The sequence below is a fragment of the Colletotrichum lupini genome, chromosome 3 (genome assembly GCF_023278565.1).
Source record: "Colletotrichum lupini chromosome 3, complete sequence".
Taxonomy (NCBI): domain Eukaryota; kingdom Fungi; phylum Ascomycota; class Sordariomycetes; order Glomerellales; family Glomerellaceae; genus Colletotrichum; species Colletotrichum lupini.
Window position 1 is genome coordinate 3,144,429 of NC_064676.1, and position 25,888 is coordinate 3,170,316.

The 25,888-nt window shown below is 54.0% G+C and overlaps 8 protein-coding genes across 8 annotated transcripts; 5 read left to right on the plus strand and 3 right to left on the minus strand.

Moving 5' to 3' along the window:
• Positions 1-113: 113 nt before the first annotated feature.
• On the plus strand, positions 114-5,885 carry CLUP02_05719 (WW domain-containing protein; the record flags this gene model as incomplete). Its single annotated transcript, XM_049284725.1, has 11 exons — positions 114-172; positions 274-298; positions 374-549; positions 603-1,133; positions 1,187-1,290; positions 1,572-4,149; positions 4,201-4,889; positions 4,962-5,463; positions 5,612-5,627; positions 5,691-5,734; positions 5,783-5,885. The coding sequence occupies 11 exons, from the start codon at positions 114-116 to the stop codon at positions 5,883-5,885; spliced, it is 4,827 nt and encodes a 1,608-aa protein (XP_049141868.1).
• A 115-nt stretch (positions 5,886-6,000) lies between these two features.
• Positions 6,001-6,946, minus strand: CLUP02_05720 (phosphomannomutase; the record flags this gene model as incomplete). Its single annotated transcript, XM_049284726.1, has 2 exons — positions 6,001-6,708; positions 6,845-6,946. The coding sequence occupies 2 exons, from the start codon at positions 6,944-6,946 to the stop codon at positions 6,001-6,003; spliced, it is 810 nt and encodes a 269-aa protein (XP_049141869.1).
• A 42-nt stretch (positions 6,947-6,988) lies between these two features.
• Positions 6,989-13,782, minus strand: CLUP02_05721 (sodium/calcium exchanger protein; the record flags this gene model as incomplete). Its single annotated transcript, XM_049284727.1, has 19 exons — positions 6,989-7,307; positions 7,414-7,533; positions 7,692-7,820; positions 7,883-8,042; positions 8,098-8,122; positions 8,188-8,229; positions 8,314-8,347; positions 8,371-8,458; positions 8,530-9,252; positions 9,311-9,415; positions 9,491-9,567; positions 9,608-9,633; positions 9,705-9,911; positions 10,146-10,200; positions 10,274-10,585; positions 10,646-13,284; positions 13,310-13,467; positions 13,523-13,681; positions 13,737-13,782. 19 exons carry the CDS (start codon positions 13,780-13,782, stop codon positions 6,989-6,991), a joined length of 5,424 nt encoding a protein of 1,807 aa, XP_049141870.1.
• Positions 13,783-14,006: 224 nt separating this feature from the next.
• Positions 14,007-16,833, plus strand: CLUP02_05722 (barren protein; the record flags this gene model as incomplete). Its single annotated transcript, XM_049284728.1, has 4 exons — positions 14,007-14,170; positions 14,236-14,854; positions 14,905-16,503; positions 16,567-16,833. The coding sequence occupies 4 exons, from the start codon at positions 14,007-14,009 to the stop codon at positions 16,831-16,833; spliced, it is 2,649 nt and encodes an 882-aa protein (XP_049141871.1).
• Positions 16,834-17,655: 822 nt separating this feature from the next.
• Positions 17,656-18,916, plus strand: CLUP02_05723 (uncharacterized protein; the record flags this gene model as incomplete). Its single annotated transcript, XM_049284729.1, has 7 exons — positions 17,656-17,689; positions 17,776-17,974; positions 18,182-18,278; positions 18,338-18,350; positions 18,427-18,509; positions 18,569-18,749; positions 18,840-18,916. 7 exons carry the CDS (start codon positions 17,656-17,658, stop codon positions 18,914-18,916), a joined length of 684 nt encoding a protein of 227 aa, XP_049141872.1.
• Positions 18,917-19,279: 363 nt separating this feature from the next.
• Positions 19,280-19,576, plus strand: CLUP02_05724 (uncharacterized protein; the record flags this gene model as incomplete). Its single annotated transcript, XM_049284730.1, has 2 exons — positions 19,280-19,396; positions 19,451-19,576. 2 exons carry the CDS (start codon positions 19,280-19,282, stop codon positions 19,574-19,576), a joined length of 243 nt encoding a protein of 80 aa, XP_049141873.1.
• A 161-nt stretch (positions 19,577-19,737) lies between these two features.
• On the minus strand, positions 19,738-23,440 carry CLUP02_05725 (HMG box protein; the record flags this gene model as incomplete). Its single annotated transcript, XM_049284731.1, has 16 exons — positions 19,738-19,913; positions 19,967-20,053; positions 20,112-21,068; positions 21,120-21,353; positions 21,413-21,467; positions 21,524-21,700; positions 21,752-21,785; positions 21,847-21,934; positions 22,002-22,131; positions 22,195-22,582; positions 22,632-22,760; positions 22,856-22,901; positions 22,966-23,026; positions 23,165-23,245; positions 23,280-23,351; positions 23,405-23,440. The coding sequence occupies 16 exons, from the start codon at positions 23,438-23,440 to the stop codon at positions 19,738-19,740; spliced, it is 2,751 nt and encodes a 916-aa protein (XP_049141874.1).
• Positions 23,441-23,702: 262 nt separating this feature from the next.
• Positions 23,703-24,681, plus strand: CLUP02_05726 (uncharacterized protein; the record flags this gene model as incomplete). Its single annotated transcript, XM_049284732.1, has 4 exons — positions 23,703-23,757; positions 23,898-24,070; positions 24,125-24,310; positions 24,376-24,681. The coding sequence occupies 4 exons, from the start codon at positions 23,703-23,705 to the stop codon at positions 24,679-24,681; spliced, it is 720 nt and encodes a 239-aa protein (XP_049141875.1).
• Between the last annotated feature and the right edge of the window lie 1,207 nt (positions 24,682-25,888).

Here is a 25,888-nt window from a genome sequence, read left to right on the forward strand (position 1 = left end):
AGTTATTGTTGTCCGAGTCCCATTTGTTGAAGGCGAAAGTTTCGATAATGAAAATCATATGAAAGTGCGAATGCAACGAAAGAGGGCGACGACGACAACCCCGAGCTCGGCCAATGACGGACGACCTGTTCGGAGGCAAACCAACGCGGGACGCCGCCGCTGTGCCTGAAAAGTGGAGATTTTCGGGCTTATGTAATTACCCGTCTAAGCTTGGGCCAAGACATCTCTAGATGGCCAGTGCTTCTCAATAGGTACGTATCTCAATCAGTGAAGGTGCCGGTTCCCTCCAGTCCCGCCTGTCTGTCACTTGGATGCTTCCTTTACTTTTACCAACATCCTCCTAACTTGGAGAGTTCAACACCAAATCTCCTAGGCGCCTCCATCAAGTGATGGTTCACGAGAGCTGCAGATGGGCGGGCACTACCAAGTTCAACCCCTATCTCGTCACTGCTTGTCTCGGCGCATCTCGACTCACCGGATCCCAGATGCCGCACTCGACAAATCACTCTTCATCACTCCCATCTCCCTCTATGCGCATTACGAGCTCAAGTGGCTCCGCTACCACGCTCTAGGCTCTCACGGCTCTCTAAGAATCTGGAAAGACTGGGAACTTCTTTCGAGCCAAGAGCTTCGCAGTCATGGGCAGGCGCTTGCAACTTCGAGATGAAGATTGCCCATTTGCTGCTGCACCATTCTCTAAGCGCCCACGATACACAGCCAATCATGAAGCTTCGCTACGCAGTAGAACAAGATGCCACCATGCAGGGCTCCATACATCGACGTTGTTCAGGCTCTTTGGCTCCTGGTCACTGGTCACTGGTCACCACTGCCTGGGACTGCAAACTCAACCACTTGTTTCTCTCGACACTCCTGGGCAGCTGGCTCACTCTCATCGTCGAGGAGGCCACCGAGGCGGCGACGAGGCCCATCTCGCCCATTCCCTGCAAATGCCATGCCAGCCCGGCCACGCCCTCCCGTGTGAGGTGGTGGTGTCTACAGTCTGTGTGCGGCGGTGCGGCCTGCCTATGCCTTGAGGAATATCCAAGTTTCCCACCCCTCTCTCTCTTCTCTGCCGCTGGCGAGCGCCTCCCCCCCTGGTTCCCGGTCCCATCCCATCCCCATCCTGGCCCCATGTCCCTACCTTATGCTGCCGCTTTGCACTTTGCCCAATGCTTCCCGCTGCCAGACCCAAACCCTACCTGGCGCTTGCTTGCTTCCCTCCTGCTCCTGTCGTCCTATCTGGCACGTTCTTATTCTTCGTCCTGGACGCGCTCTCCCCTCTGGTTGATAGTTCTCGGCTTCTGACCTTTTTTTTCTCTTGAAATACACACGTTTGGAAAATACACTGGTTTTGTTTCCGTGCCGCAGCCGTTTCATCCATCTAACGGGCCTAACAACCGGCCGGCCATATCTGCGACCTCTCCCGTGAGACTCGAACCTGGACCCCACCACCCCTCATCAGCAGCTGCGATCCTCTCAAGCATCCAACGATAGGCACGAAACCTCGACCTTCGACAGCTCCTATAAATAACTTTTTGCTCCCCCTGACCTGCAGACTTGAGCTCTCGCAGTGCGTCATTCGCATCCCGCATCAAGCATCCGCGTACCTGCGCAAGTCGGCCGGCCCCCAGATATCCGTACATATCTATCTTTGGCCAGATTCGACGATACCACATCGCCGCCCATCATGGAGCGCAGTCGCGGCCTTCCCGATGCCGAACTGTTCCTTCACAAGCCCGCCGAAGAAGACTGCGATAGCCCGACCGTTGAACCCTTGAGAATATTCAAACCTCAGAGTCCCAACCCCGCCAACGACCGCTTCAAGTACCCCGCGCCTCCGTCCGCCTCTGGCTCCTCCTCCTTCACATCGAAGCCGACCTTCCCTCTACCACCAGGCGCCTCGAGCTCAGCTGCTCCTCTGCCGTATCCCGACGAGGAGGATCTTCGACCTGGAAAACCTACCAAACCCACCATCACCGCCCCGAAGCGATTTGGCTCCGACTACAATGATACTACCCCGCGCTTCAATGCGACCAGCCCCGTAGAGACCAAGAGTCCTACCCTCGCCGAGCGACGCGGCACCGGTCCGAGGCCCTTGGGCGCCACATCTCCTCAGAGCCCGGCTGGCGACGACGGCGGCCTTTTCGCGAAGCCCCTGACGGCGCCGCAACCTCAGCGACCGGCTGCTTCGACTACAAACTACCCGTCTTACACCAAGAAGCCCTACTACCCGCCACCGGGTGGCGCATCCAGTTCTACGCCGCCCGCCCAGAGCCAGAGCCAGTACCAGGCCCGGCCACCACCTCAGAGTGCTCAGAGCGCTGATCATCTCGAGATGCCCGGCCAGAACAGCGTGAACAGGTTCGCCTCGACAGCTTCAACCTCCACAACCCGCGCCAGCCGAGGATCCCCACCCCCGCCAGAGACCCCAATCGTTGAACCAGGGGTCATCCCGGGCGGCGGTATCGAGGCGCGATATGCCGCCTCTGGCATCTCGGGCACAGCGACACTGACCAGCCTGCAGGCGCAACAGGCACAGAGCGCTGCAGCTTCCCAGAGATTGGCGCAGTATGGAGGAGCACCACCACCCGCGCGGCCATGGACTCCCACGGAGAACCCAGAGAACCAACCTCATGGTCCGCCCACAGTATACCAGGGCATGAACCCAGTTACGAGTCCTACGCAACCTACCTTCAGTCCTCCCCCTCAACAAGCAGAGAACCAAGGGGAACAGACGAACCTGCAAGTCAGCGTTCTGGAGCAGGATTATCAGCGACTAGGCTTGAACGATCCCCCGCCAGCCTACTCGAGTGTCACGCCTTCAGGCAACCCATCTTACCCAGCCGAGAAGCAACGGCCCACTCAGCAAAGGGCAGATTCAACGCCGTCCGTGTCCACGGCCTCTGCTGCTCAGTCGCCCCCGAAGAAGCCCGCGACTGTCGGCCCTGCAGCAGCCGGGCTCGCGTCACCTTCGTTGCAAGGCCACCCCGCCTTTGCCAACGACCCGAGGCCAGAGCAAAACGGACAGCCCTCGTCATCCCAAGCACAGAATGCCCCTGTCACGCAGACTGTACAAGCACCTCCTTCCTTCCAAGGCGCTGGCCCTTCTTCGCCGCCACCGCTACCCGAGGGCTGGATCGCCCACCTGGACCAGAACTCGGGACAGTACTATTATATTCATCTGGCTTCTCAGGCGACGCAATGGGAGTTCCCCAAGGGGCCCAATCCTATTACACACGAGGCAGCTCCCTTGTCTCCTACGGCGTCGACGTACGGCAACCCGCTCGCATCGCCCATGTTTGGCAAGCAGGCCATGGCCTCCCCAATGTTTCCCCCTCAGACACCGGGCTATGCTGAGAGCATCATGAGTGTTGCTGCGTCCCAAACGCCTACAACTGCTGGATTCTCTGGACCACCTCCAAGCGCCGGTGTTGACATGTACAGGATCCAGCCCACGAATGGTGTGTACTTTGGACCGTATCTCCGCTACTGCAACATGGACTTTGAAAAGGGGACATGGCTGGGTAGCATCATGATCGTGACGGACGCACCGCAGCCCCCGACCATTCACATTCACCCGAGCAACGACCTTTCACCTAACCCGCGACAGTTGGTGCCGCACAATATCTTCACTCATCAGCGCTGGACGTTTTACAAGTACGATATTGAGCTGCCCATGAGTGAGAGCGGGACCGAGAGATGGACGTACGCAGTCACTTCTCATCTGGGATGCACGAGATACGAGTTTGTCATTGCCGGTCGCCATGAGGTCGGCTGGAGGTTCATCGCTCACTCGAACAACGACTTTGCCGCCTCAACATCTCAGGCCGAGCGCTCCAAACTCGGTGGCGTGGGCTTCATGTGGAAGGACGTGCTTCAGAAGAACGTCGACTGCGGCGGCTTCCACGTTCAGCTCGGAATGGGCAACCAAATTTACGGTGACAGACTATGGAAAGAGGTGCCCCTACTGAAGCAGTGGTTGGCGATGAGCGGCAGAGACAACAGGAAGAACGCGCAATGGACCGCGCGCCACGAGGAGGACGTCTCGCACGCCTACTTCCATTACTATACCAGCCACTTTGACCAGCCTTACCTACGAGAGGCCTTTGCTCAGATTCCGCATGTTTTGCAGATTGACGACCATGACATGTAAGTGCAGTTTTGTACCTTGTGATGTGTGAAATAACTGACCCGGCCCAGTTTCGACGGCTACGGCTCGTATCCCGAGTACATGCAAGGGTCCCAAATGTTCAAAAACGTAGGTCGCATTGCCGTCGAGATGTACCTTCTCTTCCAGCATCACACCACGGTAGAGATCCTCCGCAACGTCAGTAACGACATGGACCTCTTCACAATCACCGGCCAAGGGTGGCACTTTGTCAAGTACCTCGGTCCAGCCGTCTGCGTCGTCGGACCAGACTGCCGCTCCGAGAGGAACCAAGCCCGCGTCATGGCCGGGCCGACCTACCAGGGCATATTCCCCAAGGTCGCGACGCTGCCTCCCAGCGTACAGCACTGCATCTGGATGGTCTCCGTGCCGCTGCTGTACCCGCGCCTCGAGGCGGTCGAGAGCTTGGCAGGCGCCGTCGCGACGGGCAAAAAGGTTGTCAATACCTCGTACAACATCCTCGGTAAGGTTACGAGCTCCGTGGCCGGCGTCGTTGGCGGTAAGGACGTTGTCGCGCAGGGATTCACGCAGGTGAAGAAGGCAGTCGGCAAGTCTGGTCTCATGGGCAACGTCCTGAACCAGTTTGGCGAGATTGACATTGCCGAGATCCTCAAGGACATGTGGACGCACGAGTCCAAGGACCTGGAGAGGACGTACTTTATCCGCACGCTCCAAGGCATCTCCCAGCAAAAGGGCATTCGCATGACTTTCTTGTCAGGAGGTGAGTTTCCGAATCCAACGACTCTTCCCTTTTTCTCATGTTTGTCCCAACCCACTAATAAATGCCACGTAGACGTCAACTGCGCAGGAGCAGGCCTGGTCCACGACCCAACCCACCCGAGCGACCACAAGACAATGTACCAAGTAATCACCTCCCCCATCGTAGCCCAACCCGCGAGCAACTACATCCTCAAGCTCCTCCACAACAACAAGAGCCTCTACGTGCCGCAAAACGGCCACAAGTCCAATCACGAGGTGTCCGATTCCAAGGAGGACATGATGGAGATTTTCCACACCGACGCCTCGGGCTCCGCGCGCGAGCTCAAGAAGCTCATGGGACGCAGGAACTACGTCGCCGTCGTGGCGTATGACCCAGAGACCGTCGCCGGTGGTCCTGGTGGTGTCGGCGGGTCGCAGTATGCGGGTAGCATCGTCAACGGAGGACAACAGCAGCAGCAGCAACAGGGGTTGCAAAAGTTGAGTTTGGCGGTGGATTTTGTCGTGCAGGGTGATGGTGCGTTTACGGCGCCGACAAAGTATGGGCCGGTGATTGTGCCCCATTTGGAGTTTGGGAGGTAAAGAAGAGGTGGGCGGGTGTGGACGGTGATGGTGATGGTGATGGTGATGGTGATGGTGATGGTGATGGTGATGGTGATGGTGATGGCGATGGCGTTGTCATTTTTTCTTGGATTTACTTTAATATCTCTCTGCCTTTCTCTATAGCAACCCCATCCCCAAGGTATACAGCGGTAGCTTGACGACCTGATGATATACTTCAAATCTACAACATTGATTCTCGCAGCTCGCACGCGACATTGTGACTTTTGCCATCATCTACTATTTTGAGTGATCATTGTACTTCATTTCCATTTGCTGCTCTACTGAAAATTCAAGTCTCGAAAGCGGACCTGTTATGGCCGCTCTCGGCATGTCGCAGGTCTGTTGTTCCCCAAGGCCACAGCCCACGACCACAAAGTCTAGAAAGCTGGCCCCATGACATCTCAACCCCATTTTCGTCGGCTTCATTCGCTGGTCAAGCTAGGTTCATTCATTCCGGCTTGCAAGTCCATTTGTAAGATTCCCTCTCAGAGCCTACTCCTCTCCGCCGCGGTTCACAAGTCAAACGTCTCCTTGAGGATGCGAATGGTATCCTCGGGGCCGGTAACAGAGTGACCAATAGTGCGCTCGTCGACGTAAATCTCGTAGTCGTTTCCGCCCTCGGCCGTCTTGTCGCCAAAGAAGTGAATCTGCTCGTACTTGACGCCGCCCTCCTTCTCCGCCTCCTTCTCGAGGTGCTGGAGGCAGTACGTCTTGTCCCAGCCGGTGGGGAAGACGTCGAACGAGATCTGGCCGCCGATGCTGAACGTCAGGCCCAGGTGGCCAAACTTCTCGCGGAGCTTGGCGACGAAGTCGCGGCGGACGTTGTGGATCTTGTCGTAGGCCTCGAAGGCCTGGCGCTCCTCGTTGGAGGCGTTGCGGCCGATGGGGGAGATGTTGACCATGCCGTTGCGGAACTCGATAAAGGTGCCGCGCTTGATGGGGATGTCGAGGTCGGCGATGTGGTGGAGGGCGAAGCGGACGAGCTCCTTGTACTGGTCCTCGCCAATGTACTTTATGAAGCTGTTGGAGGCGAGGGGCTGGCCGAGCTTGTAGGCCGTCAGGCCGTTCTCGGAGAAGCAGAAGTCGAAGAGGGTGGTGACGGGGGTGGTGGCGTTGCCGAGCTGCTCTTGCTGCTTGGAGTAGTCGGAGCCGCCGACGAAGCCGATGGCGCACTTTTGGCGGAGGCGGGCGAGGAGGTCGAGGATCTCGGGGGAGGCGGCCTGGAGGAGGGGGGGAAGGAGGTGTTAGCTTGGATGGGATTTCCTGGTGTAATGCGACGAGCAATTTCTCTGGGAAGGGGTAGAGCTGGGAGGAGACCGGAGGAATTTAAGATCTGAATTTAGAAGAGTAGCTTACCAGGCGAGCGGGAGTGAGGGTGCCGTCGACGTCAAAGAGGCAGATGGTGTTCTTCAGAGGGCGCTCCGTGAGGGGAGGGTAGCTGGGGAGAGAGGTAGCCATCGTGACGGTGTTTGTTCTTGTGAATGCTGGCACAATGCAGGTTCAATTTCGGTATTGCGTTTGGTGGTGAAGCTTTGAGGAAAGAAGCTTTGTCGTGAGAATTTCGCGCTTCGAGGGATGGGAGGAGGGATGGGGAAAAGTCCAATGGGAAAGTTGAGCAAAGGGAGGGCGGTCAATCGTGCAGGAAAGGAAGCTCTCCTTTTCGGGATGTGGCAGGCGCGGCGCGGGGTTGCTTTTTGGATGGCGGGGCAAGTGAGGTACTGTGGTGCACTGGTGCTTGTTGCGGTTCAAGGGTCCCCCTCTAATGGGTCTGGGTCTGGGCCTTGTGTAAGGTGTAGTACGGAGTGGGCAGTTAGGTGGGCTTTGAGCTGCAGGTGTGAAGAACCAAGAACATCGGGTTCGAATCAGTGCGATGTCGAACTTGATTTATAACTTTTCGTGAAGCTGTATCTTTCTTCAATGTTTACCACAAGCATTGGCAGGTATGATTTGACAAGGGATTCGCAATCGTCTGCTGACCGAACACAATCACATCTTCCAACTTGCCAGATCTCCTAATTGCCCATCTCTTGATGATCTGTCCTTGTCTACCTCATCAACTTCGCTATTATTACACCGAGCTGTGGACAGCTTGCCTCCGACCCCTATGTGCAAACGACAACGATACGAAGGCATTGGCATTGAAACGAGATGAGATACGCCATTCAAGTGATCACGTCTGAAACTCGCCCGCTGGATCATCTACGCCATGTATTGGGGCAGTGCTGAGATGACGAGTTGTTTTGTTTCCGCCAGGAACGTGGTAATACCGGGGGGGGAGATGTAGACATCGTGGCCTCTGCGAACCTGGAAGTTAGGTTCCCTGAGCAGATCACTATGAGGCGCAAGGAACGATAGATTGCAATTTACAGCGGACTAGGAGGGCACTAAGAATACGCTAGGCGACGGAGGATCGTGGGCTTGTGATGGGACCTGGAACGGGCTGGGAATACTGCCCCTTGCGGCGGCCCCCCGGCAGGGATGCGTGCTCCGGGGCTCGAGGGTGGAGCCGTCCCCGGCTCCGACTTGGTGACCTTCACCTTAGTACCTTGGGTGCCTTGACGTCGGTGCATATCGTGCATCAATTACACGACCAATCTACCATTACTCACTGGTTGCTAGAGGACAGATATCTCTCTTCAATGTTTCTAAGCTAACACGCAATCCGACAACTACGCGAAATAATCAACTACCACCCTTACCCAGTGACGATCATGCTGCGCCTCTGTTTCGAAACAGTCCGGCTAGCAGCAATAATATGTGAGTGAGTCACTCTCTCATCTTAGACGTTCGAGCCAGCGAAAGTCCTGGAGGTCAATCGTAAACACCTTCGGCACAAGTAGGACGTTTTTGACAATTTCCCTTGCAAGATGTTGCCGCCTCACTCAATCCATCTCTTGACCGGCTGATTCCCAAGAGTATCTTCTTCGCCACCGGTACCGCCCACAGGCTGCTGTGCCCGACGACCGAGTCCTATTTCATGGCCAGCATCAGTTGAATAAAGTAACTCAGAGTGAGGACGTCAATCGAAGGACCAAACTTACCTTGCCCAGAGGTCGTCGTCTCGCCGCTTCTAGTGATGTCGGTCTTGCCCTCACTACTATTAAAGACATCCTCATCTTCACGCAAACCCCCCTTCTCGAATCCGGTACCGTCACCGGCCTCTCGCTTGGTGTGAGAGCCGAATCCCTTCTTCTCAGCAGAAGAGTCGGATTCCCCTTCAGGGAGCGTCTCGCCCTCAGTGGTATCCCTCGCATTTGACCTCGAAACGGCCAGACCATCATCACGTTGGACTTTGGTCTGCTTCCCTTCACCTTGCCCTTCACCTTCACCTTGCCCTTCACCTTCACCTTCAACCTCACCAGTCCCCTCCCCAGCCTCCAACTTACCATCAGTCCCTCCCAACTTCCCCTCCTCCATCTTCTCACCATCACCGCCGCCAAACCTAGTAGCGAGGTCCTTCTCAATCTTAGCAAGATCCTTCTTTCCCTCCTCACCACCACCGCCGTGGTTATAAGCCGTGAAAGCCCTCTGCGCAACATCCCCAATCTCGGTGTAATCAGGTCCCTTGCCGCCAGCTTGATCCGCCTGGAATCCAGCAAAGGCCTTTTTGGCGGCTGACCCGACATCCGCCCATTCCTGGCCGTTCGTGGTAGTCGTTGTCGTTGCCTGAGGAATTGACGAATCCCGCTGCTGCTGTTGTTGATCCTTCTTGCCTTGGTCTTTGCCGGCGAGTTGATGGGCCAAGTCCGTGAGTTTGTCAAAGCCTCCCATGTTGGGTGTCTGAATTTCTCAACCTTTTTGGGTAGGTAGTGAGGTAGAAACTGGTAGGGCAAGTGAAATCCGAGTTGAGTGTGATTTGTTTTGCGTGGCTTGTTATAACCAAGGTTGGCATGAACTGGAATGACCTCACACCAGGAAGAGCCTTTGCTCGGTCATTCAAATCTCATTTTATACTTTGCCACTGCTCTTATCGTCTGTCAATGATCCAATATTGTCAGTCACCAAAGTGACGCGCCGTTCCCCCCTCGTGGAAGGGCATAAGTTGGCCAAAACACAAAAAGGTGTACGCAATGACATGTCTTGGCAACCACACTCAGACGTACATGTACTTGCACACACGGAGCTGTGCTGAGCTGAGCTGAGCTCTAGAAACAGAAAGGAGAGATCAACACCAGATGAAGCGTTTGCTTTAAGTCTTGGCATCGCAACGCTGCACATTGCGTAGTTGGCATTCCATAATGTTCGTCTCAATACGTTGGTTGGGGCACGTCACAACTTCGGTTACTGATGCCCTTTCGCTCACAAGGGGTCTGGTGGTGCACGTACGGAAAGGAAAACAGAAACACATCAGATGGTGATCGACGTCTGCAACGTAGGACCGTGCCTGAGTGCCTTCAACCTCGTTCGTAGAAATAGCTGTTCGCTAGATGAAACGGCAACCATCACCAACACATCACGAGACTTTGACACGTTAAAGAAGCCAATGAGATATCAAGCCAACCGAGATGCTTGTGTAAGAGGGACGTTAGCATCTGTGTTATTTATTTTTATAAACTAATGTATATGTAGATTCGTGTTTCCTCTTTTTGTAGTCAGGAGGTAAAGACCGTCTATAAGTGGGAAGACAGAGAGTTTTCGTTTATTCTTCTCGTCGCACGCTATGCTTGGGTATACTCATACGGCGCAATGCAATAACGCAATATTGATACAGTCTGTACGTGTGCCAGCAGTCAAAAGGGAGAAATGTACCGTTAGAAAGAAAGGGAATAGGACACGTCGGTCCACACTCCGGTCAGCTCGACAACAACGTTGACGATGGTGCTGATCATCCACAACACAATGAGACCGTAACCGATCTTCCGTGACATCACCCACTTGTTCATGGGTACGATGATGAGGAGGCCAAGCAGTGTGATGAGTAGCGTGATGGCCGAGATCATCAACGTGCCTCCAATTTGAATGTTGTACGAGTGGTACTTGAATGGCTTGTCTGGGTGTTTCTTATGTCGGTGGTTGGCGGCCTGGACCATCATGTAGACGCCGCCGATTCCTATACCGAGCAGGATATTGAGCATTGGCCCACCAAAGCACGCAGACCTAAAAGTAGTTAGCATGGCTGTCGTCGGTATGTGGATGGATAGGTAGGTGAAGACTTACAATGCCATGACGGGGAAACCGAGCCGGGCAACGGTGATATCGGCAATTAGATCGCCCACACTGTTGCCCGCTGCGAAGATGGTCAGGCCCAGGAGGGCTTCTGATATGCCGAAAATGACGCCGACTGCTTTCAAGACACCGACGACTTCTCCGGCGATGGTAGAAATCCAGGCGATGGCAATGATGAAACCCATGAAGCAAAGCAAGAAATGGTACTTTGGCTTTTTATCAGGACTAGTCGATAGGAGAAGGAAGCCGAGAAGAATTGTAGATCCTAGGAGTGTATACAGGATGAGTCTGACAAGGACCTTGTAGGGTTGTTGGAAGTCTTCCTTCATGTTTGCCCAGAGAATGATGACGGCGAACAAAGGCCCGGTGAAGAGCTGGATCGCGACGAGCCATCTGTTCCAATGTCCTGACTCGTCTACAGGAGCTAGACTGCTCTCCGAAGGCAACGGCTTGGCGGGTTTTATGGCTTGTGGGTGACTCGTAGGTATTTCGGTTGCCACACGCGCACCACTCGGAGAATCGATAGCAATAAGCGCTGGAGAGCCCTTGGGGGAGTGATCAAGTGACTGCCCACGAGAGTGCGACAGAGTAGCCCGTCTAAAGCGCTGCCACTCCGTCTCTCCCTCATTGTCTTCGTAGGCGTCGGCAGGCACTGGAGCGTCGCAGTGGGAGTGGTCTCGCATCATGGGATCCACGGCAGTCTCGTCGGATGAATCATCCGCACTCTCATTTTCGACAACCGGAAGTGTCAACACCAAGAGCAAGATGCTTGGTACAGATATAGCACTGACAAATCTGTCCCAGTGGCTTTTCTGCTTCCATCCTAGCAGAGTCGGGAACAATGTTGCCCAAAAGATGTGCGGCGGAGGCAGAATGGCGTATGGCCACCACCTTACAGGTTTGGGGTTGGCCATCTCATAAGGCGCAAATGGCACTTCGAGGCGAGCCGGTCCAGGCGGCGCAAAAAACTCGGTCGGTTCCGTCTGAGCAGCAGGCGTTAAAACAAGAGGCGATTCGGTGTAACCAGGGAAGGGCGATGCAGGGGAAGATCCGACGCTCATGCTGCCACGCCGACTTGGTATTTGGAGGGAAAGTTGACCAGGTGATGGCCGAGCCTCCAACGGTTCGCTCCCCCCACTGTCCTGTCTTTGTGGTACGGCGTCGACTGGAGGAGGTGCCAAGTTACCACCGATTTTGTAAGCTGGTGACAGACTTCGGTTTCTGCCCTCTTGGGCCTTTATCTGTTGGATCGGGTCTGCGGGTGTTGGGAAGCGCCACGGCGATGGCGAATGGTCACGACTGTTAATAGATCCGGGGATATCGCCAGAGGACAAGGCCCGATTCCTGTTCTGACCATATTCCTCAACGGCACCTATCGTGTATCTTCCTGAGTCGGATGGCGGCCCTCCCACTGTATTCGTTTCACTTTGTCCCCCGAGGTGGTTGACTGAGTAGGCCCGTCCATGCATCGGTCTCATCCTGTGGTTGCTTTCCTTCTGCAATTGAGCCAGAGCAGATCGGAATTCGAGAGCGCCGACTAGACTGGGACGAATAGGCGTGAGTGTGTTGCGCCTTCTGCCTCTAGGACGCAACACTCGCATGCTGCTGGCCATCTCTGCGACGACGTGCCGCCCATGATCGCTGTCTTCCGCCTCCTCGTCACTCTCTCCTTGACCATCAACTTCGATCCTAGGGCCAGCCTCCAATGCGTTGATGTCTCCAGCACTGGAAGCGGCTGCGGAGGTGACGTGCCGGTTCTCATCGTCGGGATCATCCCGGTATGGTTCCGGTGCCAGCTCGTCACTGAGATGCCCCACCGTCCCGTAGACATGACCTCGTGCGGCTGCTTCCCGGACCCGCCGCTGGCTCCGCCTTGTTGAGTACCAATGCCATGTGACAACGGTAACCACGTAGAAGATGTAGTAACAGACCATCGTTATGCATTCCCATAAATGCAGGTGGCCATCTGCCAGGAACACCATGGTGAAGCAGACAGCCACGATGAAGAAAGAGAGATCCCTGACGTACGTCTTCCTGCCAACTTTAAACTCGCGAACCAAAGCCATGGACCCGGCAACGACGGCGGTGATGAAGCTTGCAGCACCGATCAGCTCTCCAACAGCCATGCTGGCGCTATTGGAGCCCATGGCTGCAAAAGTACTGAAGACGTCGGGTGAGCCATTGCCAAAGGCGAGGAAGGTGACGCCAGCCAAACTCTCGCTGAGGCCGAGGATGGCAGAGATTGTGCTGAGATTAACGCTGAAGAAGTCGCTGGCGGCGATGCCAATAGTGGTGAAGAGCAAGCCGAGCCAGCAGACCAGGATAATGAAGGCCAACCACTGAGCCTTGCCAAGGTCGCAATAATACAGCGTCAGGTAGGAGAGGAGGCCAGCCTCGTCCTCGGCGCAGTGAGCCTTGACAAAGGCACACTGATCATCGGCGCGGTGGACATCTCGGCACTCGGTGAACTCGGATCGTTTGGCGAGGGGTGAGGATGAGAGTGAGAATGAGGCATCTTGCAGTTGGAGCTGTCGTTGGGTGGCCTTGGTCAAGATGGACCAGGATGCCAAAAGACATATTAAGAATACGGTCGCGTAGAAAGGCCGCAAGCGAAGGGCGCCCCCTCGGATCTTGGAGGACGTTGGCATGTCTGACGTCAAAAGCTGATTGTAATTGGCTCATCCGAAGCCATGGCAGAGACCGCGCTGTCGCGTTGGCGTGGCCGTGAAGCCGCTCGTTCCGCTGGACAAGGAGGAACAGATGTCTCTCAATGGAGTTTGCTATACAAAAAAGAGGGCTGCAGCGGGTTTGAGCTGAACAGCAAATGCAAGCGCTTCTCACCTTCATGTACGACTCATGGGGTTCTACCGTCCGAGGGAGGCAGCCCGGGAAAACCTGCCCAGCCTCCTTCAGGAACTATGAGCGACGCAAGCTTCTTGGCCACCACCAGGCTGGAAACCGCAGGCAATGCCCTGATTGCGCCAAGTATCTGCTCGTGTCTGCGTGGGAAACCCCCCTCCGACGTGGCTGTGCGTCAACGGAGCGGCAACTCCAAGAGAGGGGGGCTGCTTGCAACGGCAACTGCAAGAGAAGAGTTCCATAGTCCTCGGCAGATAGCGATCTTGCATCACGTGCCGATAACGAGGGGGCCGCGAAGGGCCGATCCAATCTGATGTTTGGACGAAACGGGATTTTCAGCTTCCCCGCCCCATCCGACCCGGAAGGATAGACTTGACACCTAATATTCGAGGCAGAAAACCTCTTTATTGTTGTTTCGCGTCGCCCAGGGACGTGCTTTTGGTGGGGAAAGTAAACACAAGGCTCGGCCACCCACTACAGCATTACAGCACACATGCAGCAAACAGTCAACAATTTGACGACAACCTCAGCGCCAACAACACGCACAGAAAAGATGCCTCGAGTGGCCCAAGTACCGCGCGCAAACAGCCGCGCAGGCAGTGTCAGAGCGACTTCCGGGTCGATGAACACATCGCCCTTCAAAAATTCACCAGTCAAGTACGTTTGCGACAGCAGCCCCCGTTTACCGACTTTGCATAGCAACGAAACTAAACAATGCGCAGAATCCCTCTCAACGATGATGCTGAAGAAAAGGCGCGACGTGCGCATTCTCGCCATGCATTTCATGAGCGCCAGCGCAACGAACTAAAGGCTGCTGCTGCGACTCCTCTGCGCAGGAATAATAACAGCTTAGAAGATATCGAAAATGACACACCAGGCTCGAACCCCAAGACACCGCACGCCCGTGGCAGCCGAGGTAGCAGACAGGTTGTCGACGACGATGACGATGAAGGCTTTGTAGTCAGCGGAAGCGCGGTCACGCCTATGAAACGAGTCCCGATTCTTGCCAACTTTGAGGAGTGGATGAAGATGGCCACAGATAACAAGATCAACGCAAACAACTCTTGGAACTTCGCCTTGATCGACTACTTCCACGATATGTCACTTCTCAAGGAAGGTGACGGAGTCAACTTCCAGAAAGCCAGCTGTACGCTGGATGGCTGTGTCAAGATTTACACAAGCAGAGTCGACAGTGTCGCAACCGAAACCGGCAAGCTATTGAGCGGTCTCGCGGACAGCAACAACAAGAAGAAGGGCAAGGAGGGTGACGAAGTGGAGGGTGAAGAGAGCGAGGAGGAAGTCGACGAAGACGGCAACGTCAGGAAGAAGCCGAAGCGCAAGGTATGTGCAAAACGCATGTTGGCTGTGATGGTAGGCTGACTTATGCGCAGACGCAACGATCCTCCGAGGCGACCCTAGCACCAAACTTTTCCTCGCTCCAACTCAAGAAGTTTGAGTTAGAATTCGCCGTGGACCCCCTTTTTAAGAAAACCTCCGCAGACTTCGACGAAGGTGGCGCCAAGGGCTTACTGTTGAACCACCTCATGATTGATGCCCAAGGACGCATTGTTTTCGACAGCAGTGACGAAGTTGGTGACGCACACACCTCAAAGACCCGAAAGAAGAATGAAGACGCCGACGATGAGGACGATGATAACACAGAGATGCAGGATGCTTCGGTAGCACCAGAGGAGCCCGAGCAGGAGGAGAACGTCGAGGATGTTGAAATCGACCTAGGAGCTCTCGGTGCCAAGTTCTTCTCCGATCTTGGTCGTCTCGACGAGCTTGATGTCTGTCCATCATTGAAGAACTTTGACCTCGGCGACCCGTCTGGTTCCATGGATATTCCTTTCCTCAGAGCCCCGGAAGATTGGAGAGGTGATCAAGACAAGGACAAGAACCCCGACCCGCTGGGTGACAACTCTGGCATGTTCATTGACGGCGACAACGCTGCTGGCTTCGACGACGACGATCTTGGACTGGGTGGCTTCGAGCTTGGCGCCGACGTGGCATTTGGTGAGGGTGGTGAGGCTTGGGCCAGGGAAGCCGCTCTTGAGCCCCAAATGCGGGTCTACGATGCTGGCCTAGGCGAGGAAGCTGGCGATGGTGACGGAGTCGAGATGATGGACCCAGACAATGGAGATTTCGTCGTATCCATGTCCCACGCTAAGAGTGCCGACAAGATGCACGAAGACATTCTCGGATATTTCGATCAAGCGCTGCAGAAGAACTGGTCAAGTGCTGAGCACTGGAGAATCCGAAAGATCAAGGACGTCAACAAGCCTGTCGGTCCTGCCAGGGTGCGCAAGGAGAAGGAGCCTTTTGAGATTGACTTCTCAGCGCCCCTCGATCAAGCCTTGGCCGACGTCTTGTACACCCAGGCATCAAGCAACTCTGCCGTCTCCATGCCCAAGAAGGACTGGAAGTCGAAATCTCGCAATTTATTGCCTGATGATAAGCACTTCAACTCAAAATCACTTCTCAACCTCTTCCTCAAGCCCAAGGCACGCCTCGGCAGGAGGCGAATCCTCGGAAACAGAGGCGGCATGTTTGGCAATGCCGGACAAGACAGGGACGTCCCAGAAGGAGAGATGGACGAGGCGTTCTGGGCAAACCAGAAGGCCCCCGTCAAGAGCGAGGACGAGCCGCTGCCGGAGGGAGACTACGACGCAAACTTCTTCCAAGACGATGCCTTGCCGTTTGCCGGTGGCTTGGATGACGACGACGACGAGTTTGCGGATGCCCGGGAGCACCTGTCGCCTGGCGCCGAAGGCGACGTCGGAGCTACGGAAGCTCTTGGCATGACGGCTTTGCTTGGCGGCGACGCAACCACCAATGTTCTGACCGGCGCTTTTGGCACGACTCTGGTCACGCAAACACGTCGCATGCGGCCGGATTATGTGCAGTTCGCACGTGTTGCCAAGAAGGTGGATGTGAGGCGCTTGAAGGAGGAGATCTGGAAGGGCATGGGTCTTGAGGGCCTGGACGCCGTAAGTCGAGTCTCTCGGTCACCCTTCCCATCAGGGATTGAATTATTGCTGACCCACCACCAGGATTCCACAAGACTTTCTTCACCTGATGCCCCAGCGCCACCGGTAGAGCCACCCGCCAAGGATACCGAACTCAAGTTCACCGAGGTCATGAACGGCCTGGGCTCGGTTTACCCCAAGGCCATGATGGAGGATATCTCCACGAGTTTCTGTTTCATCAGTCTACTGCATCTCGCCAACGAGAAGGGTCTCGTCATCGAGAAGACACCCGAGCTCACGGAGCTGAACATCCGCAAGGATTGGACAGCCGAGATCGTGGGAGGAGAATAAGGCAGCGACTGTACTCTTGTAACCCAAGGAGAGGAAGCAAAAAATGGAGGGATAAGGGTGTGGCGGAATCCTGTGTTTACACGTCGAGGCATCGGCGTTTCTGTGGTTTTTTGTTGAACGACGGCATGTTTGATTTTTCTGGCAAAGTGGGTTGGGTAAACCTTTACGTCTCATAATGAACACTGGGCGGAAACATTCCATTTTGAGAGCTTCGTTCTCTATACCTTCTTCTGTATCCGTACTTGAGGGCGCGGCTTGAGCTTGGGAAAAAGGAGGCTGTGTGACGACGGACGTAGACGTCTTATGTAATGGATCAAAGAGAACAATGCCAACGACTTCTCAACGAGGGACCTTTTCTTCCTACTTTACCTTGGTTATCTATTGCTTTTTCTCGTGTCAGTGCTTTTTTCTTTTTCCTCTTCAGAAACGACACGCCGGGCGGTGATATGCATAATTAAGGTAAGCATGATCATCTTTTTTATTCATCGTCTTAATTCCCCTTAGCTTGACCGTTGAAAACGAACGGACGGGAGCTAAGGAAGGCAAGGTAAGGCAAGGCCACGAACGGAGCAAGTCTCCGTTTTGAGGGTGAAGAAAAATGCTCGTGCCCGTTTTGGCGTGATTTTTCAGGGTCCCGCTCATCCCCCCCGTACTTGGTACGCTATGGTTTCGGATCCCAATAGTGAATGAAGACCCTGGATTTTTGGTTCCTGCGCCTGACTTGTTTTGGGGCTTCATGCAAATCTGAAGGGACGATGAGCAGCAGAACGGTCGGACGGGTTTGGGCGAGCGCAGTGGGCACCGTAGGGAGAAAATGATCAGATGGCAAGGGCGGATACAGCGCCGTTTAGTGTCTGTATGCGGACAGCGGCGATGGAAGATTTGGTCTCTATGGATAGAACAGACTGAATACTTGGCCGATAGTATGCGTTTGACACATAGCACCCGTCACGAGCAAGTTACCGAGCGGCAACAGACTCACGACAGTGGATGACGGATTCGCTGCAGGCGAGCAACCCGCACTATTTGTAAGAGTCTACGAACGCAGAATCTCCTTCCATACAGGATCGCTCATGGGTACCCTCCCTCTTGCAGAGACGACAATCATTTGGTTGGAGCGGCTCTCTTCTCACTCGAAGTTGTGACAGAAGAACGCTGCCTCGTGTTCGCTTCTAAGGCCTAGCCGCAAATACTATTTCTCCCGCCGATTCGCTAATAATATCGTCATCTTTAGCCGACGGCTTCGGCTGATTTAATAATTAACCTCGTGATTTGACTAAGACTCAGACGCAGCAAATGTGGTTGAATCTGACGCTTTGGAACGTATATGAATCTTTCAACAGACGAGCGGTGTCGTCAGACTTGTCGCATGGGACGTAACCATCACAAACATCAAGCGCTACTGTTACTCCCAGATGAGCCAACAAATCATCCGCATGACCTCGGTTCACTTGTCCTTTTTTAAGCTCATTGCTCAAACGAAAGGCCACTGTCTCGAAGCCAGAATCTCTTCTCGCGTATTCTTCATAGAATATACGTGATCAAGTGATGAGAAGTGAAATGTCTTTATAGACTGCTGATGTCGTCTATGAGAAGATATTGCTGGAAATCGCATAGTTGTGTTGAAACAACGAGCCAACCGGTTGCCAAATAACAGCCTGCCAAAACTGAACGCTGTTTTGTTTTCCTTTAAGAGGATCGGAGATGCAAACCTGCTCTTAACGATCCCACGCAGAAGCCCGCATCTAATTTGTGCATAAGACTCTGCTACGCAGCGCATTTTGATCTCACCTTACCTCGTTCACTCTTCCTGCTCGATTTCCGACGCTGGTTCGATCCAGTCGCTATCGATGAAAAACAAATTTACAAGATCATCACAACCACTCCACTCATCAAAACCCCATTGAGGATAGATTGTCAGGCAAAATGAAGCAAAATCAAGGAAAATCAAGACAGATTTCACGTTCGCTACCTAAACGCCTGAATCATCCTGCAACAATCACGAGACATTGCAACTTCCCATACTTTGAACCTGCTTCCAGATCAACAGACATCACCTTACTCGTGTCCCGATGAACGCTGAACGCGCACCCCAAGCAGGGGTAGTATCACTAGAGTCCAAGGCAGGGGCACCACCAGGCGGAGCAACAAACGGGTTTAGTTTCGTTTTCCGGTAAACAGGGGTCCTCTGAGCTCAGCAAAAAAAACAAGTGAGGCGCACGACTGTTAGGAGGGACATGGAGGGAAGAAACGAAAAAATAACGATAAAATAGGACCCCCAACCAACCAACACCGCCCGTCAGCCAACCAAATCCGCCAAGACCGGGGAGGGGACCCTCTTGGAAAAATCGAAAATCAGGCCAGGACCCCGAAATCCTGACAGAATTATGACGTTGACCGGTGCGCTCAGGGTACTTTGTGCCAACACCGCCAATGAGTGGTCAACATGAAGGTGCTCAACCATGCAGGCGCCCTCAGATTGGACCAAGACCCTTCATTTTGCCTACCTTACCTTACGCAGTGCTTTAGTGCCAACGGCCGCTCGGCGGAAAAGTATTGGCTTGTTCCTGAGCATCTTCCCCTCAGGAAAGGGTAACGCCCGTGATGATCCCGTCAGAAACGCGAGGCAGGACCGCGGAGGAAGGGTCCTATTGTGGTTGACGTCATAACCTCCCGGCCTTGCTCTGCTATGTTTTCCCTCTTGAACCCCTACATTCCGATTTCTCTCTTCATTTATCCATAAGTTCATCTTAATGAATTCGTTCAATTGAGACTGCATGTCGTTGTTCATACAGTTGATATAGTTTTTTGGTTCCTCGAGCGACCAGAGAGCTTTTGTATCATGCAGTACCCACCAACAACCTGTATCCAAAAGTTACCCATCGTCTGGCCACGCGACGCAGCTTACAACGCCATTTGGACGACAAACAAATGCCACGTCCAACGGGACAAAAAAAAAACGCCATGATTGTCCAGTTGCGCCACCTCGAACAAGATCTCCAAACGATGCCAATCCATGAGGGTATTCAAGTAATCAAACAGACCGACCTCAGCCAACCAGGCTAGACTTGAGCGAAACGCTGATGCCATCAACGACGACGAAACAAACAACCGAATAAAACAACAATCAAACGCACGAGACTGTACTCGGGGCCGACGTCAACAGTTTGTAAATCCATAGAGTGGATGGAGAACGATGATTGCCGGCCATATGTCAAAACTCGCATCCGCTTATTGAACACGACGGTTCACGATCTCGCCCGCCCGCACCAACGCACTCATGCCGTCGAGCTTCGGATCGCTCCTCTCCTGAATACCGAGCGACGTTGCAGAAGAAGCACCCGATGATGCTTGCGACACGTTCGATCCATCAGTCCCCGTTGATGAGGTGGACTGGAATCTCAATAAGGCAGGTGGTGATTGGTAACCTTGAAACCTCATTAGCCTCTGCGGAAAGCCTTGCTTGGTTTGACCGTGAGTACCATTCGTCGCTCCCATCGGAGCTTGAGGCTGCCCTGCATAGGGCAACTTTGAATCCTGGAGCGGTTGTGGTCCGGAAGGCGGCACCGTCGAGAACGGTGATGGTTGCAACTCGAAAGGAGGTCCCGGCAAGGTCTTGTTCGATAATAAGGCGTGAATCGGTAGCGAAGATTCACTAGGTGTTCGGGGATACGACAGTCCAGATCCAGAGGATGAAATGCTTCCCGCGGAAGAATATTCGTGCTTCAATGATGGCGGTGCGGAGGGACCAGGGTGTGTCGGAGGCGCGAAGCCCCCAAAGCCATTTGCCTCAGGAGACCTTGAAACCCCGTTCAGTCCTCGTCCATTGTTGAACACATCCGAGAGGGAAGGAAGATGCGGAAGTGTGACTGGCTCCGTTTTTGCTGGGGCTTCCGTCCATGTTGGGCGGTGGTTCCGAGTCTGCGAGGTACGGGGACTTGTGGAGTGCAAGCTCTCACGATCGAATTGTACACTGGCAGGAGAGTGTACCGAGTCATCATTGGGGGGATGATGATGATGGGAAATTGGGGTCGGCACGGCCGTCGAGTATTGCGATTCAGATACCGACACCACAGAACCCACACGCTGTTTGCGATTAGGAGGAGGTTCGCTTCCCTGGTGAGACTCTGTACCACTCCCCGTGCTACTGAGGCTCCCAGGTGTGGCACTTGCGCTTCCTCCGTTTTGCAGACGAACCCCCGAATCAAGCTTCTGACGTTTCGACGACTCTTTTGCTGGATCAGGGTCAGCTTGGCGGCCACTCGAAGCGACAAACCTCCACGCACCTTGATTTGCGGAGGCTTGCCGTGCCTTGAAATCTTGTAAGTACAGGTTGTATTTCCTATACTCTGTCGTCTTCTTATACTCAGCCAAGTCGTGGTTGTATTTCTCCTTGGCTTTCAATGCGGAAGTTTCGTATGGCTCCTTCTCGCCGGGAGTTAAGTTTTGCCAGTGCTCTCCCACAAGCTTGGCTATCTCGGTAAATGTCAAGTTCCGACCTTTGAGGTCATCACGCATCTCTGCGAGATTGATCAGATATGTTCCATCATCTCAAAGCAGGGTGGAATCCATAACATACTGTTTGAAAAAAGGACATAGGCCGAAGGAGGTCTCTCAGGGGCATTTTCATCAGGCTACGTTGGTTAGCTACGCCCAGGTACGAGTGTACATCTGCATGAGAGTTACAAACCTTGGGGTGACGCCTATACTTTCGTTTCGTGGCGACGGGTCCCTCCTTGACCTCGGGGCGGGGTTGATCAGGTCGTTGTGTCTCGGGCTTTGGCTCTTCTGCGCTTGCTCTTGTGGGCGAAACTAGTGATGCATCCGGGGCAAGGCCACGAGAGTTGGCGATGCGTCTCTGCAATTTCTGCCTTGTGTTAGGGCTTGTAGGGGTTGCGAATGGACGTCAAGCACTTACACGTCGGTGTCCTAACTTGACTCCAAGTGCGTCGCTGCAAAATTATCCTCGTTAGTCTCGAGTATGTGGCGTGGCAATAGCCATGGTTTACTCACAGGTCAGACTCAGTAATGTCCAAAATCGTCTCCCACGTATCGAATCCTTGCTCGAGAAAGATGTCTAGGTACTGCGAGATGCCTAGCTCTGCAAAGATTCCATCCAGTCCTTGCGCCATGGTTTATCTGAGTGGCGTATATCAAGTTACGTCAACTCGATGGTGCTGTTGTTACGGGACGGTAGGGCGATGGTTTGCGAACTTCTTCTACGTCGAAAGTGATCTCCAAAGAATTGGCTTTCACTGTTTGCCGCTTTTCGTGCAAATCCTTCTCGAAACCCAAACTCTTTCATTCAGTCGTCGACTCGATTCGCTACGTCTCGATTTCCGTCGCTCGAAGTCGAAACACTTCCTTTTGCGTTGCGGTCAACCAATAATCATCGAAGGCTTTCTTCTCAATCGAGTCGCGGCGGATGGGCAGCGACAGGCGGCGTCTGTATCGAATACTGAGTGTCGGTCGGCGATGATCGTTTTCTCGTCGTTTTCGATACTGAGCAAGTCGATCCAAGAGCGATGTTGTTGAAGTAATTCCGAAAATATTCGATTGCTGGGCGAATTCTACGTCTGCTTGGGGCGTTGAGGATAAGTAATTGCAGAAGAGGAAGGCGTGTGGCACGCATGGCGTGGATATACCAAGTTGGTGGCTGCCATATGGAGGACGGATCTCGATGACATTGAAGGAGACCGAGCTTTTGGGGTGTGGGACAACGGCAAGTACCAGACCAAGCAAAGAGGGGCTTCGGGATTCAGATGAAATGGGATGTGCGCTCTGGATAGAATACGTACTTTATGAGAATGCGTTTTTCTGAGCCGGCTCGGCGGTTCGCAGCCGCATGAACGACGGGGAAGACAACGGATAGATGGTCTGGTCTGGTAGAGGAAAGTAGCGCGCGTCTTTGGTGGGAGTGATGAAGACTGGACCAAGTTTGTTTGATCGAAGAAGGGGGTTAGGTTTGGGAGAAAGTGACCAAGCCGGCAAAGTCTTTTTTTTTTGTCGTCTTCCTTTGCACGGGTTGAGAATTGGGAACGGTGAAGAAGAACTGGGGGGATGACCGTCTACTAAGACGGAGAGGAGAAAACGAGTTTGGTGAGCCAAGGGGAGGAAGGCAAGGTAAGGTACGGATGGATGCCAGTATGGTACGGAGGAAGGGCGAGGTAAACGGTTCGAAGATTGAGAAGAACTAGCCCCGCGGTGATCGACGCGGATTAAGAGGTGAGGTCAGAGGTGTCAATAGGGAATCTCTCTCGAGGGTGGGTGTGTGTTGAATGGTCGACCGTAAGGTAAGGTAAGGTAAGGTAGTGAGTCTAGGTACGGATACTGGTAGCCTCAGACGTCGCCGCAGACTCGACTTGTGATCCGGGGTGGCATGTCCAATGGCCCCAAGCCCCAAGTAGAGAAGCTAGAGCAGCAGACTGATGGATAGCTCAAGGTACCCAGGACAAGCTCCCTGGCGTCTGATCGCAGAAACCGACTTTCGAGAAGTCGGCGATAGCAACAGTGAGCATCTGTTACTGGAAGCCCATCGCAAAGAAAAGCGGGATCAAGCACAAGGACAGACACATATGGAGCCCTTTTGGAAGACATGAAAAGACATGGGTTCTCAGCGAGTCAGGAACAGGAAACGGCCGCTTGAGATGGGCCTTCGGGATACATGCAAATCCTGTACCGGTACATGAAATCCGTACCTGGACCATGTCTCCATCCCTTCCATCTTTGCCTCACTCTCCCAGGACTACAGGGTAGAAAGTAAGGTACCCTAGATACGAAGTACCTTACGTAGGTACTTCAGTGCCTCTCTCTTTCCCCGTTAAGCCCAAGGCACCCACCAAACTTGAGGCCTCAGGCCGGGATCACACATGGGTACGGAACTGGAAAGAGTGCTAGTGGCCCTGGGCCACTGCCCACTGGCTGGTAGGTAAGGTAGAGAGAGACTAAGAAAGAGAGGGGGGGTGGGTGTTCATCCATCATGCATCCACTCAAAAATCACTCCCCTCGACAACCTGCATACACCTCCAGGCAAGGTACCTTACCTTCGCACCACACAGACATAGCAGACACGCTAGACTCTGATGCGCCAGCACCACTCTCTCTCTCTCATGAACGGAATCCGCTCCGTAACTCGACTGACTGCAAGTGCGGTAGCGGGAGCGGCATCATGACACGCCTCGCCTCGACAGAACATTCCCAAGCCGTACCTGCACACTATCTAGACTCTCACCACTTAGTAGAACACACGATACCAAAACAGCCACTATTGAAAAACCAGTGCTGACCCTAGATTCAAGACGGCATCTGCATCTGGATAGTACTCCAATTCGGCAACGGGCCCTTCGAGACCGTCGCGGGTCATGCCGCTGGCTCCTGGCCAGCATTCTTCTTCTTCTTCCTCTCCAAAAAGAGAGCGGGGACCGAACATCGTCATTTGGGTCGCGGAATACCGCCCGTCGAACATTCGGCCAGGAGAGTGAGAACCTCGCCCTCAATGCAAGCAGTAAACAGCCAATTGCTGCATTATCATTCGCATGCCAGAACTGCTTGGGACAATGGCCAAACAGCGCGAATTCGATTCTTGTTGACGGAACTGCGCCTGACCCTATAAACAGCCCTGCGATCAAGTCACTGTTCCATTGCCTGCTCTCCAATCAAGACCAGGCCGTCAAAGTGAATCTCGATGTCGATTCCACCTCCACGCTCATCAGTGTGTTTCTCAGACAAGCCAGCTCGCGCTTCTCGACGTGTCAGCGTTCGAGCAGCCAGTCAGACTGGCTTGAACCGCCAGAGATGGCTATTCACACGCCTCCGCGCGGGGAGACGGAGCATTGCACCAAGGATTGAAAGACACCTGAAATCGAAGAATTGCGCCGCGATCGAAAGCCGCTACCACCCCTGCTACACACGCTCACGCGGATGAATCTGGCCACCACGGGCCACGGTTGAGGAACACACCTCGTCCATAGGTAGTTGTCCCAAAGCACGGTGCGGGTGAGACAACAGACCGCGACCTAGGACGACGTAATAATTGCGTTGACGTCTCCGTTCACCTCGCAAATGTCCATCTGCACATTATGGAACAACCCTAGTGGTTATACGAATACCGGAAGGAAATGTCCACATAAACGACATGGCAATGTTTCGATGATCGATCATCCAGAAGTCGATCCAGGACGAGAAGCCGTTTCGTCACGGCCGTGGGCGCCAGAACACAGCGACCTTCGATCTACGATCCATTAGACCCAGAGCAAAGGCCATCAGGGGGGATCAGCATGGTGCCGGTGCGATGCGTCTTGCTGGTAGACAGATACGACAGACATATCACCGAATTTGCAGAAGAATCGCATTTTCGCAATGCGATTACTGATGACACAACATGCCGTGTAACTCTGAACCGACACAAGGGGCAACTTCGCCGTCGGCTGACCTAGCAAGCAACTGAATTGTCTCCCGTTTAACCGAAATGTCGTTATGTGGCGGAGGGGTAAACGACGAAAGCCATCGTCAGTCTGGAGATTGTGCATTCGGCTCGATATGGCATTTAGGTGACGGGTGGCAAAGTGAGGCTGAGAGCACATGTGCCTTCACTTCTGGGTTGTTACCGGCTCCACCGTCCATTAAGAGCGTTCTGGAACTCGGACCATCTGAATGAAGCTGGACAAACCGACGGCGAGCAGGATTGGCACGGCATCTAGGCGCATGCAGACAGACCCTTTTGACGGGGCACTGGAACGAGAGAAATGCATCAAACAATGCTTTGCGAGAGCTGGTCAGCACGGATTAGGATCATGGACCGGTCCAGCGTCGCCAGACTGAACCCGCCCATGGTGCCAACACGATCTAGGCCATTCCGCACCCCGTTAGTAGCACGCTGCAGCACCAAATACGCGAAAACGCGCCAGACCATCAGAAAACAACACCCATGGCCATATTCAAGCTTGTCGACGACGGAGCATTGACTGGATCGACGTGGTCCGTGTTGCGATGTTGAAAGGTGATAGAAGCTGGTAAATTGAGGGTTCTGAAGTAGCAGCACGAAGTACGGACTCAA